The sequence below is a fragment of the Mesoplodon bidens genome (assembly GCF_964165515.1).
Source record: "Mesoplodon bidens genome assembly, chromosome: 2".
NCBI lineage: Eukaryota > Metazoa > Chordata > Mammalia > Artiodactyla > Ziphiidae > Mesoplodon > Mesoplodon bidens.
In genome coordinates, this window is record NC_138177.1 from 166,616,760 (window position 1) to 166,630,456 (window position 13,697).

The 13,697-nt window shown below is 52.0% G+C and overlaps 1 protein-coding gene across 1 annotated transcript; it reads left to right on the top strand.

Moving 5' to 3' along the window:
- The first annotated feature begins 3,939 nt into the window (after positions 1 to 3,939).
- Positions 3,940 to 12,868, top strand: SLC30A2 (solute carrier family 30 member 2). Its single transcript, XM_081220590.1, has 8 exons — positions 3,940 to 4,971; positions 5,640 to 5,857; positions 6,576 to 6,722; positions 7,394 to 7,547; positions 8,295 to 8,469; positions 9,217 to 9,322; positions 11,660 to 11,794; positions 12,288 to 12,868. The coding sequence occupies exons 1-8, from the start codon at positions 4,922 to 4,924 to the stop codon at positions 12,431 to 12,433; spliced, it is 1,131 nt and encodes a 376-aa protein (XP_081076716.1). The 5' UTR covers positions 3,940 to 4,921; the 3' UTR covers positions 12,434 to 12,868.
- The last annotated feature ends 829 nt before the right edge of the window (positions 12,869 to 13,697 follow it).

Consider the following 13,697-nt stretch of genomic DNA (forward strand, 5'->3'; position numbering starts at 1 on the left):
GGCTAACGGCAGGGGTGCTAGAGCTACTCCGCAATGGTCCCCATGGAGGCTCTGCTGGAGCCCAGATTTACTCCAGGGAAGGCCAAGACAGCCACCCGTGCTAGCGGATGAGGCGATAACCGCGGCTGAAGTAGCATCCAGGCTCTCCATGTACAAGGGGCCAAGGGTCTAGGAGAGAGGTGCAGCTGAGTGAATCTGAGGTGGTGCGTTAGTTGGGTCTGAGACACCTCGGATTTAGAAATCTGAGGAACACTGCAGAGTCTGTCCCAACTTTTCGACATTCAGAACTCAGTAGCAACTTAAGGGCTCTGAGCAGTCCTGCCATAATGAAAGCTGTTTAACTTTAGACAAATTACTGGTCCATCGGGTTCACGGTGTTTGGAATACCACCTGATCTTTAAAGCTCTTAATATTTCTTGGTGGATTGACTATATAACCCATCATTTCCCAACTTATTCATTCACATGATGTCCTCCAGAGCTAGCATTCTATGGAATTCACTTTACAAAAATGTTTTAAACCCTCACACCTCTGCCCATTTTCACTTCTGGGAGTTTTTCCAAGGCTAACTCAGTCCTTAACTTTGAATTTCAGGTAATCAGATTTTGCTTGCATTTCTAGTCCTTAAATTCTGAAGCTTAAATTTTTTTGAAAAAATCGTGTAACATATTACATACACACAAGTGCACAGAACTAATTTTAGAGTTAAGTAAACTACTGTATAGTGAAATCCTATGCTGTTACTTAGCAGGTCAAGAAAAGGAACATTATATGTTTAACTGAATCACTTTGCTGTACATCCGAAACACTGTAAATCAATTATACTTCAACTAAAAAAAAAAAAAAAAAGAATAGGGACTTCCCTGGCAGTCCAGTGGTTAAGACTCCACACTTCCACTGCAGGGAGCATGGGTTTGATCCCTGGTTGGGGAACTAATAGCCCCCATGCTGTGCAGTGCAGCCAAAAAAAAAAAGAAAAAGGAAAAGAACGTTATCAAACCCAAGAAACACATCATGTTTCTCCCTCCTCCTGCTTGGAGGTAGCCACTATCCTTTTTTTTTTTTTTTTTTCCACTGGACCACCAGGGAAGTCCCACCACTGTCTTTTTTTAACAAGCACACACTTGCTTTTCTTCATAGTCCTAAATTATCCTCCTATAAAAGACTGAAGGAATTTGAGGCCAGAAAGTTAGAAGCTTTCATCACCTTGAAATCACAAGAATCGGGATTACAACCTGTCCACATTCTGTCTCCAGATTTCTTCTCCAGGTTACTGATCACATGTGAGATAGGCATGTCCATCCACTATCTTGTCACTTATCAGAGGGAGGAGGGAGGGCAGTCAAGGCTCTGTAGTCAGAAATTTGAATTCCAGGGAGATACCGGTTCTTTGCAGATAAGGGAATCTCTTCTTTGCCACTCAGAGGGCCCTCACAAACCAGAACATTTAAGGGTGGTATGAAGGGTTCTTGATCAACAAGTTTCTTTTAAGATCATGCCGTAAGGAAACTGGTTTCAGAAGGTTATTCCATGAATCTTGAATACGGTTCCATAGGCTGCTGCATTAGAATCACCAGAGGTTTATTTTTCCCTAAACCTTTATTTCTGGGAAATTTCAAACTTATGGAAAAGTAGAGGGAATATTATAACATACCCTCCATACTCATCGCTCAGTTTCAACAGTTACAGACACTTGTTTCTTCTCCATCTTTACTCCCTCCCCCCACTGGGATTATTTTAAGGCAAATCCCAGATATGCCCTTTTATCCTTCAATACTTTAGATAAAGGTTCTTTTCAAAATTATAACCATTTGTACCATAAAAAGTGAACAATAATTTCACAATAGCATTAAACTCAGAAGTTTAAAAAATATAGGTTCCCAGACCCCCTCCCCAGGCCTACAGAATCAGATTCATTGTGGAATGTAGGTGTTGACCAAAATAAAAATGCACAACACAAAAGTTGTGAGTTAAGTTTTATTTGGGGTCCTTACTAAGGAGCTGCTCTGAAGAGGTAAGGGAGGAGCCAGGATATATATGAATTTTTTTGCTGGGAAAAATATGTAGTCTGCTAATCACAAGAAACAGACTCAAGTTAATGAGTCAACTTGAGATCAACTCAAGTTAATCTCAAGTTAATGATTTTAGTGCTTTCCTATGTAAGGGAAGATGCAAGAATCTGGCATCATTAAAAATTTTCATTACATGTGCATCTTAACTACCTAGGGGCCAGTATATCCAAAGCCCAGAATACTTCTTACTTTTCTCCATCCTGAATTCTCCTCAGTGGCCGACTGTAGTAGCTAATGGCTTGATCCTTGTAGAACTGGAATGGCAGGAAACATTTTTTTCTTTATAGGGGAATCTACATTTTTAGAATAAAATTGTTGAGGTCTGCAAATTGCTAGGTCATTAGCATAGGACCTTCTGGGGATCTGTGAATAGTATACAAGTGGAGCAGTTTTTCAGTATATCAAAGTCTTAACTAATTAGTCAAACTCTTGCAAATCAATTAAAATGCATCCTAGAAAAGTATTAATTTAAGGGAAATTTGGCATAAGAGGTTTTTTTTTTACTTGTTGACAGTTTGCTTTATTTATTTATTTATTTATTTATGGCTGTGTTGGGTCTTCGTTTCTGTGCGAGGGCCTTCTCTAGTTGTGGCAAGCGGGGGCCTCTCTTCATCGCGGTGCGTGAGCCCCCCACCATCGCGGCCTCTCTTGTCGCATAGCGCAGGCTCCAGACGCACAGGCTCAGCAATTGTGGCTCACGGGCCCAGTTGCTCCGCGGCATGTGGGATCCTCCCAGACCAGGGCTCGAACCCATGTGCCCTGCATCAGCAGGCAGATTCTCAACCACTGCGCCACCAGGGAAGCCCAGCATAAGAGTTTTAATAAAATGAATATATGTGTCTGGATCCAATTTGTAAATCTCCACATATTGAGAATTTACAATGTGCTTTGCATTAAAGGGAACGAGAGGGACATAGATGACACTTTTTTAAAGCATAAATGTTTTGCCCTCAAATAAATTATAAGGTTAATCTGAGCATAGGGCAGCTTGAAACTATAACACGACTGAGATGGCCCACCAAGAAACCTCTGTGAACTGCACCTACCTCACTTACTCTCATCTGATTAAGTGACTAGCCCTATATTTATATACTTCTTTATTTCAATCCAATTCACAGGCATTTAACTAAGTGCTCAGTAGGTGCTCAGAGCTAAACTAAATTGTAATAGAAGTACAAAGTACATCCCAGCTCTCAAAGAGCTTAGAATCTAGTGGGGGGATCAGGTGAATATATGTCTGAGATGATAAAAGCTTATGTAGAGGTCCTCAGACTTTACTGTGCAGAAAATCCCCTGAGAATTTGTAAGTATGCCGATTCCTAGGGTCTACATCCAGGGATTCTGATTCAGTTGGTCTGTTGCAGGGACCTGGAACCTGCATTCTAACACCTTCTCCAGGTAATGCTGAGCTTGCTGGTTCTAAGAGTACACAGGAAAGCCAGGAAGCCTGCGGTAAAAGTGGTCCACACTCAGAGTCCAGAGAAGGTGGAAAGGCACTCAGTGGCGACCCAGTCTAGGCAGGCATGTCGCTGCCATCCTCACTCCGAGCACTTAGTTTCCTAACAAGATGACTCCTGTCGGTGAGACACTGAAGGAGCCCCTCCTTGTCCCCAGTGGTGTGGGATAGGGGCTCACATCCTAGTCTCTTGTCTCTGTGAAGGGCCATAGCCGAGACAAGGTCTCCAGGAGCCTTGATGATGGGGTGACTGGTCAGGGAGGTCCCCAGCCCAAAGCTCTTTTTATGTAGAGGGCCTATCAGAGGCCCCTGCCCCTCCTCCCACCCAACCGCCGGGGGAGGGCGAAGCTTCAACTGGGTGGGGCACCAAGCCGGCAGGAAGGGCCGGCCGGCTTCTTCCGGCGGAACACCACGCATGGCACCTTCCTGGGGCTCCTGGGAATTGCTGCGGGGCAGTGGAGAAAGGATGGTGTGGTGGTAGTGGTGTCAGCTCTGTCTAGGTGGCGACTGCTGCTGAAGCGCGACCCTGCTGGGTGTAGCGGTGGAGATAAAGCCGGCCACCCCAGATCTAATCCGAGCGCGCAAGACGGGAGGAACCGGCGCTGCTTCAGTGGCGAGGATGGGCTAGTCAGTGCCAACCAGTCCTAAGGAGGGCTACTGCCCCAGCCTGAGGGCAGGCATACCCCGCCCGCAGGAGACCCCTGGCCTGAGCGGAAGAACATGGGGGGCTCGGGCGTCTGCAGCCTGAGAGTGGAAACCGATCAGTGGTTTCCTGAGGGCAAGACACAACCCCAGCCTCAGGAGCCCTTATTCTGAGTTTAGGAGCCACAGTCCTGCTCTCAGGGGACCCAAAGCGGCTTCCTACAAGCCGGGACCCGAGAACTACTCGGTGGGACACAGCCAGCCCCGAGCCGAGGAAGGCGGGCGCAGACTAGTCCCAACTCGGAAACACCAAGCAGCAGAGCGGGGCGGGAGCGCTTAGGCTTTGTGTCGCAGGCCAGGTGGGCTCCTTGGGCCCCGGGGGCGCAGGGGACGTGGTGCTAGGGGTCAATGCCGGGGCCCTTTGCCGCCAGCTGCCCCCTCCCCCTTCCCTGCGGGCTTTTGCACACGACGCGCCGCTTCACACGGGGTAGCGGGGACCGGGTAAAGACAGCGGGAGCGGGGCGCCACGGCTGGCGTAGTGGGGGCAGCAGCGGTAGCGACAGCGGGACGACCCCTCGGCGGCCTCGGCACGGCCAGGCGGGAGCGAACTTGCGGCAGAGCGGGCGGGCGAGGGGCGCACGCGCCGGGGCGGCGGGAAAGGCGCGCAGGGCCCTCCGGGCAGGTGAGTGAGCGCCGCGGAGCGTCCCGTGCGCAACTTCCAGGGAGCACACGGCAGGGCGCGCGGGGCCGCATGGAGGCCACCGAGAGGAAGCATCTGTTGGACGCCAGGCTTGGAGCCGGGTAAGGCGAGAGGCTGGGGAGGGGCGGGAATTTGAGTGGCATCAGACCCAGCTCCTCATTTGCTATCCTGCCAGTGGTTGGTTTTGACGGCGGCTTGAACTGGGACCACACAGGAGGGGTGGGGTGAGGTGAAGGAAGGAAAGGGGAAATGGAGCCTGGGCACGGGGATCATCCCTCCCCTCTCGTGGCTGAGCACAGATCCTGACCCCTGCGCGTTAGTGGGGAGTGCGTGCCTGGAGCCTTACCCCGGGGCCAGCACTTTGCCCGGGGGCAGCCCCGCCCTGGGAGGCCCGGTGTCCCCAGACCGTGAGAGGGGGAGATCTGCTCTTCTCCCTGAATGTAAGCTCTGCTTCTTCTCCGCGCTCGGCTGGATCGGCCCAGCCCCTTGGCCAGTTCCCAAGGTCTTTGCCTCCTCCAGGCCCTGGGAGGGATGGGGGAGGAGGGAACACACCGAGCCAAGACTCCTGGACTGGTCGTTCCCCAGCACCCCCTGCAAAGAGGGACTTCTGGTCACTCCGCAGAGTCTGTCGAGCTTGGAGTATACTTAAGCTCTTCTTCCAAATGGGCACATGGGGACAACCAGACCCCGCAGAGAGGTAAGACTGGAGTCAGCCCTCTTTGCTCCCATCTCAGAGCTGAGTCTCCCCTCACCCTTCCTCCTTGGACAGGTCTTACAGATCTCTGTGGCAAGATGGGGCTGGCTGGATCCCTCTGTCTTCACCTGGCCTGGACTTGCAGCCCGTTGAGCTGGCTACCAAGAGCAACCATTACTGTCATGCCCAGACGGGTCCTGGCAGTCACTGTGACTCCGAGAAGAAGAGGGCCTGGCGCCAGCTCTGGGTGGCCTGTGCCTTCTGCCTGTTGTTCATGATTGGGGAAGTCATTGGTAAGGACTTTTTTGCTAATAAAATGAAATTGGCACATAGATAGTCTGGATGATCCAAAAGGCTTTTCTCCTGGATGTTCCTGTAGTATTAATACTAATAGCTCCATATTTTATATGCACACTATCTCATGTAATCCTCACAACAACCTTGCACTGTCATTTGGGTGCTCTTAGTCTCCTTATTTTACAGATGATGAAACTGAGGCACCATAAAATTTAGTAACTTGCCCAAGATCACACACAACTAGTAGGTCAGGGAAGACCTGAACGCCTAGAAGGAAGGAGCATTTACTGAGTGCCTGCTGTGCTTTCCAGGCCCATTCTGGTTTTTTGTTTTTGCTTTTTCTTTTGGCCATGCCATGCGGCTTGTGGGATCTTAGTTCCCCGACCAGGGATTGAATCCGTGCCGAGGGCGCAGTGAAAGCGGGGAGTCCTAACCACTGCACCGCCAGGGAATTCCCCTACAGGCCCAATTTGAACTCAATTTTCACATTCACCCTCTAAGTAGATTTTGCTAATCCCATTTCACAGATGGTAGAAGTTGAGGCTCAGAGAAAGTAAGTCACTTGCCCATGGTTACACAGCTAATGGTGCAGAGGTCTGGAATCCATTGTCTTTCTCCAGAGCTCATGGCTTTCCTGCTGCACACACACTCTGGGAAGTTGACTCCTTGGGGAACTGATAAGGACCCTCCATCCTATTGGCCCTGCCCCTGCAGGTGGGTACCTGGCACATAGTTTGGCAATCATGACAGACGCAGCCCACCTGCTCACTGACTTTGCCAGCATGCTCATCAGCCTCTTCTCCCTGTGGATGTCTTCCCGGCCAGCCACCAAGACCATGAACTTCGGCTGGCAGCGAGCTGGTAAGGGCCCTGGTTGGAATGGGGATGGAGTTGGGAGAGGGGGTAGGTCAAGATTAGGTTCTTAGGTGGGTGCACTGGGTCCCTGAGTAAGGCCAGGAGGGTGATTTGGGTGGGGGAAAAGGATGTCAACTTTGGCTTCTGTCCTTTGGGAGCTCTCTGTCTGATGGGGGAGCCCTGGTCCCCTGTTCTTCTGGGAATTCCCACCCTGCAGGGAAGGAGAGTCCACCTTCCTAAGAAATGAAGTGGCCAGACTTCAAGAATAAATGACTGTGCATTAACTCTGCACATAACTCCATGGATCAGCTCTAGGGGGAGGGGAAGTTCAGCAAAGCCTTCTGAAGTTCATCTCTGGGCTGCATTGTCATTTTCCTCTTGGTGGCAGATGGACCAGCCTCTGTTCCTCAGAAGTCTTAGTTTGCCAGCTGAGCAATGGGTATATATTTTAATGAGTCAGCTTCAACAGAAAAGGTTGACCCAGATGATTTCTTGAGTTTCTTCTAGCTCAGATGTTCCCAGATGTATGAGTGGTGGGGTAAGGTGCAACCACACCAGCCATAGCTCCAGCAGAGCCCAGTCGGACCCAGGCCCAGACTTCGTGGGGAGGAGGAGGGGGCTCCTTAGCCTTAGGGCCCCATGCTAAGATTGGTATTGGGGACCGGGTTCTTCCTCAGAGATCCTGGGCGCCCTGCTCTCTGTGCTGTCCATCTGGGTCGTGACTGGGGTACTGGTGTACCTGGCGGTGGAACGGCTGATCTCTGGAGACTATGAGATCGAGGAGGGGACCATGCTGATCACTTCGGGCTGTGCTGTGGCCGTGAACATCATGTGAGTGTGGCCTGGGTTCCCTGTGAGTCTTTCCCCCTCCCACTTCTCACACGCATACCTACATGCCTGCTCTCGTTAGAAGGAGGAGGTGCCGCACTCCAGGATAGGTCGCAGGATCAGAATTTCCCTAGTGGTCTGAGCTCTGGCACCTGGAACACCTGGGTCCTGCCTGAGGCCAAGGCCAAGGCCATCGGGAACTGTAAACCTGGGGCAGCATCAAGTTCCCACCCCATACATGTCAGTGAATAACCAGAGAGGCTTCATACCTGTCATGGGGAGGGGTGAGTTTAGTTCTTGCAGGAGCAGGTTTCCCTAGGGGCAGAATCCAAGTCCTTTTTCAAGGTGATGTGCCTGAAATTGGTCTCAGTGAGAGGCAGGGTGTGTAGAGAGCTGGGGTCTCTTTTGGGTTCTCTCACCTTTGCTCAGTGGCCTTGGGCAAGCCACTTCCTTCTTTGGGCCTCAGCTTCACCATCTGTGACATGGTGAAGGCCCCTCTGTGGGGCTTTCCTGCCCTGAGACTTGGCACTGGGGCATCTTTGTGCCCAGATTCAGCCTGGCATTGGATGGAGCTGAGCCTCTTCTCCTGTTGGTACTCAGAACCAAGGCCACGTGGGTTGGGCTCCTCACGTGGCCAAAGGGATCATGCAGTCTGGGGAGGCCAGTCCTGATGGGGGCCTCTACCTGGCTGATTTGAAGCCTCTATCTGCTACCTCAATGAGCCCCTTGGCCTTGTCTCCACTTCTGTAGAATGGGGCTGATTCTTCACCAGTCTGGCCACGGACACAGCCATGGCCGTGAGCACAGCCACGACACCAGCCAGCAGCAGGAGAACCCCAGTGTCCGAGCTGCCTTTATCCATGTGGTTGGAGACTTTCTGCAGAGCTTGGGCGTTTTAGTGGCAGCCTTTATTTTATACTTCAAGGTTAGAGCTGGGGACACAGGGAAGTGGGCCGGGCCGGGTCGGGAAGGGAGGGTAGATCATCTGGAGGCTTCTCTCTGCACAGGACCCTTTCCAGATTCTAGCTCCCTCCCAGCCCTGGGCAAAAGGGTAGGAGAGGGAAGGAACATTTATCCAACACCCAGTAAGTGTTAGCACTTCTGATCTTGATAACAACCCTGAAGGGGAGGTGGTGGTGTTTTCTGTAGCTCAGAAAGGCTCAGGAACTTGCACAGCATCACCCAGCTGGTAAGTTGTGAAGCCAGATTCAAACCCAGGACTGTGTGCTGCCTGGGTGTTGCCCATCATATAGAGGTAGTGTGGTGTAGTGGAAAGAGCCAAGGGTTGGGTTTGAAGCCTGGTCCACCCCTTGCCAGCCGCATGATGTGGAGTGAGTCCCTTGCTCTAATTGAGCCTCTGTTTCCCCATCTATAAAATGGGGATGTTGGACCATATGGTGCCTAAGATTCCATTTAGCTCCGTCCGTGTCTCAGCCCCTTGGGCAAGGAGGGGTGGGAAGGTGCAGTGCCTTATCCCAAACCGTGGTCTGTCCTGCCTGTCCTTTTGGACACAGAATAAAAGGTAGAGAACTGGGAGGCAGGGTCAGGGTGAGGCTCATGCCCACCCTGCAGAGAGAGCCCCTCTCCCTGACTTAATGCTGGGTGGGAGCAGAGAAGGGAGGCTGAGGTGTTGGGTGGTGAGCCCCAGCTCTGCCTCGCCCTTTTCCTGTAGCCAGAGTACAAGTTTATAGACCCCATCTGCACCTTCCTCTTCTCCATCCTCGTCCTGGTGACAACCTTGACCATCCTGAGAGATGTGATCCTGGTGCTGATGGAAGGTAACCTGGGCTTGGGGCTCCCTTTTTGCTCTTGGCTCTCCAGCTCTAATATAAGTTCAGGTGTGTGTGTGTGTGCGTGTGTTGGGTGTAGGGTGCATCCCAGCACATTGGCGGGGGGCCATGGTCTGGAGCCTGGCATAGGTTGGAGAACCTCCTGGGGCCCCGGGCTGATCGTGGCATTGAGCAGGGACCTCAGGTGTGGTTGTTTCTGGAAATGTCCTCTGGATCGTCCTTTCCTTCCTCTTACCCCCAAGGGTGCCTCCTCCCTGCTGGGATGTGTCCTCCCTGCCTAGTCAGGGGGCTTCCGGATGGTGTCTGTAGCACCTGGCCCTCCAGTCCTTCCTCATGTTTCCTGAGTCTCCACTTGCCTTCCCTTGGGGGGTGAGGTTTATGTTTCTCATTGCACAGTGGGGTCAGGGTGGGGGCACACTGATGATCAGAAAAAGCCTGTTGGTGTTGGACAAGACTGCGGAATCCACTCCAGCTCAGGCCTTCCTTTCTGAGGACCCCACCTGCAGAGGACGTGGCAGGACTTCGAGGGGTGCTCAGTGGTGGCAGATGGTCTGCCCTGAGTTACCACACTTATTCACCCGGCTTGCTTGTGCTCAGGATCTTGGGTCATAGGTCTCTGTGTGGTCAGGGTTAGTCTAGATCCTGATTTGGGGTCAACAGGAGTGCTTGGCTGCAGGTCAGAGCTTTTTCTCCAAGAATTGACTGACCCAGATAAAAGTGATGATAAGGATTCCCCATGCGGGTGCAGGGATCCCCAGGTTCCCTTCTTTAAAAAAATTTTCTTTTTATTTGAAGTATAGTTGATTTACAATGTTGTGCCAGTCTCTGCTGTACAGCAAAGTGACTCAGTTATACACATGTATACATTCTTTTTTTTTTTTGAGGTACGGGGGCCTCTCACTGTTGTGGCCTCTCCCATTGCGGAGCACAGGCTCTGGACGCGCAGGCTCAGCGGCCATGGCTCACAGGCCCAGCCGCTTCGCAGCATGTGGGATCTTCCCGGACCGGGGCATGAACCTTTGTCCCCTGCATCAGCAGGTGGACTCTCAACCACTGTGCCACCAGGGAAGCCCTGTATACATTCTTTTTTAATATTCTTTTCCATTATGGCTTATCCCGGGAGATTAGATATAGTTCCCTGTGCTATACAGTAGGCCCTTGTTTATCCATTCTACATGTGATAGTTTGCACCTACCAACCCCAAACTCCCAGTCCATCCCTCTCCCTCCCCGCCACCTTGGCAACCACACGTCTGATCTCTATGTTTGTGAGTTTGTTTCTGTTTTGTAGATAGGTTCATTTGTGCCATATTTTATTTATTTATTTATTTTAAAGTAGGTTTTTTTTGTTTTGTCCTGTGTTTTAATTAATTTTTTTTTGGCTGCGTTGGGTCTTTGTTGCTGCCCGCGGGCTTTCTCTAGTTGGGGCGAGCAGGGACTACTCTTCCTTGCGGTGTGTGAGCTTCTCATTGCGGTGGCTTCTCTTGTTGTGGAGCACGGGCTGTAGGCGCGCGGGCTTCAGTAGTTGTGGCATGTGGGCTCAGTCATTGTGGCTCGTGGGCTCTAGAGTGCAGGCTCAGTAGTTGTGGTGCACGGGCTTAGTTGCTCCGCGGCAACTAAGATCTGCTCCGCGGCAACTAAAATCCGCTCCGTGGCAACGGAAGATCCATTGCTCCTGATCTTCCCAGACCAGGGCTCGAACCCGTGTCCTCTGCATTGGCAGGCAGATTCTCAACCACTGTGCCACCAGGGAAGCCCTCATTTATTTATTTTTGTTTTTATTTCTGTTGCCTTGGGAGACTGACCTGAGAAAACATTGGTATGATTTATGTCAGAATATGTCTTGCCTATGCTGTTTTCTATTAGTTTTATGGTATCAATGTCTTATGTTCAAGTCTTTAAGCCATTTTGAGTTTACTTTTGTGCATGGTGTAAGGGTGTGTTCTAACTTCATTGATTTACATGCAGCTGTCCAACTTTCCCAGCACCACTTGCTGAAGACAAAAAAAATTTTTTTAATAGAGCATATACTGTGGGACTAGGCACTGTTGTAGGCACTGAGGAAAGGGTGGTAAACCAAACAATTGTCCTGCTCGCATAGTTTCCACTTCAGAGGGAGAGACAGCAAGAAACTAACAAATAAGATAACTTCCGACAGTGTTAAATGTGAAGAGGAAAATACAACAGGGTGATATGATGGGGGTCATTTGGGAGGTGTGGGCAGCATCAGGCCAAGGAGGTCTCAGTGAGGGGACATTTGAGGAGCAGGAACAAGCGTGGGTGGGAGGGCGCCCTTTCCTTCAGCCCCTGTCCCTGCCATCCTCAGGGACCCCCAGGGGCATGGACTTCATGGCTGTGCGGGATCTGCTGCTGTCGGTGGAGGGGGTGGAAGCCCTGCACAGCCTGCATATCTGGGCGCTGACTGTGGCCCAGCCTATCCTGTCTGTCCACATCGCCATCGGTGAGTAGTGGGAACACTCGCGGTGGGTGAGAGAGAGGCAGTGGGAGGCCCGGGGCCATCCCTGATGGGTCCAGATGACCCCAGATGCTTGCAGTGCCCATGCATTGGACCTGACCCCATGCTGAGTACTTGACATACATTATTTCATTTGGTCATCACAGTCCCATTTATAGATGAAGAAACTGAGGTTGGGGGGTGGGGGGGTGGTAAGGTCACTTGCCCAGGCTCTTACAGCTAGCTCATCAGTGGCAGAGGAAAGATTCCTAGCCTTAAAGCCAGTGCTTTTCCTGCTCTTACAGGGTTGTGCCAGGTGTGGGAACCAGAGGGTTGCCTGATACAGGAGTGAGTCTGGGGGTTTCTTGATGTTCATCGTCCCCTATCTTGTTCTGCTGGGGGTAGGATATGAGACTGAGGCTCCTAATCATTCCTAAGGGCCCAAGAGTGAGTAATCGGTTCTCTGGTGCCCCCCCTCATGTGTCCTCTCTGCCCCCAGCTGGGAACGCAGACGCCCAGGCTGTGCTGAAGGCAGCCAGCACCTGCCTGCAGGGGAAGTTCCACTTCCACACCATGACCATCCAGATAGAGGACTACTCTGAGGACATGAAGGACTGTCAGTCATGCCAGGGTCCCTCGGGCTGATTGCCTGGCCAGGCACCAACTGGGGCATGGACAGGCCTGCAGACGGCTGGACTGAGTGTCCCCCCGGCCCAGCCAGGACTCTGCCTACCCCAGGTGGGTTACAAACCAGGTCCCTCTCCTGACTGCTGCTCCATGTTCAGTGTGGAGGAGGCTCGTCCCACTCCAGGAACGGGCTCTTCCCTGTCTCCCCCATCCGACTCCCGCCAGCCCCAGGATGGGAACTCTGCAGGTGTAAAGCTGGTGTGACCCCGCTTTTCCAGCTCCCGGTGGGGCAGGGTTTGGGCCTCATCCTCAGCTAATGCCGCCCTACCACTAGCCTCTGGAAAGGCAGTGGGGCATAGTGAGGGGTGATAGAGGGGAGACTCATTGTCCCCTCACCTACCTGCCTCATTTCCCATTTTCAGTCTGTCTGGTCTTTGCCTTATAAATCTGTAAAGAAGCCCTGGGACAGAGCCCCGTTCCTCTGCCTCTAACAATACGCTACAAGGAGGCCATGGGGGTTGGGGAGTTGTGAGGACTCTGCACACTCATACGGGTCCCCCCTGAGATGGGGAGCCAGGGGGCACCTGAGGCTGATCTGTGCCTGAGTCATTTCACTGAGAGCCAAATGTTTCCTTTTCCTGGAGGTAGGGGGCTTCTGACTAGGTAAGGACCTGCTGGTTTCCTCTTTCTTTATCCCCACCCCACCCCGCCTCGCCAACGCCCAGGAAGCTGTGCCAACACAAAGGTGTCCTGGCGGGAGGGGTGGAGGTGGGCAGAGATTTCAGCTTGGGTCCCCCCCAAACAGCCCCACAGGCCCCGGGCCACTCCTCTTGCCCTGATTGTGTCCCGGGGTTGAGGAGCCTGACACTGGGTATGGTTGGGTGAGCTCTGTTGACGGTATGGCCTGGCCTGCTCAAAACTTGGGGATGGAGGACAAAGAGGGTACAACCAGAACAGGAGCCCCTGGCTTCCTGAGGTGTGTGTGAAGATTCCTGAATTAGGAGGTGGCTTGTATTTCCAAGATGAAGCCGGGGGACCTGTCCCCAGTCTCACAGAGGAGGCAGCATGCCCAGTCATCAGGTGGCTCTGATCTAGTGGTCTGTCTCTGCCCTTAGGCAGGTCAGCGCCTCTCTCATCTGCGTACTAAGAATGTTGACACCTGCCTCACAGGGTTGTTGTGAGGACTGGAACCAAAGTCAGCTGAGCATATAGTGGTTGTGGAAGAGTGGGTACTTTTATCATCATTCTGGAAGGATGGCCTGAGGGGCCAGGTGGGCTTCCC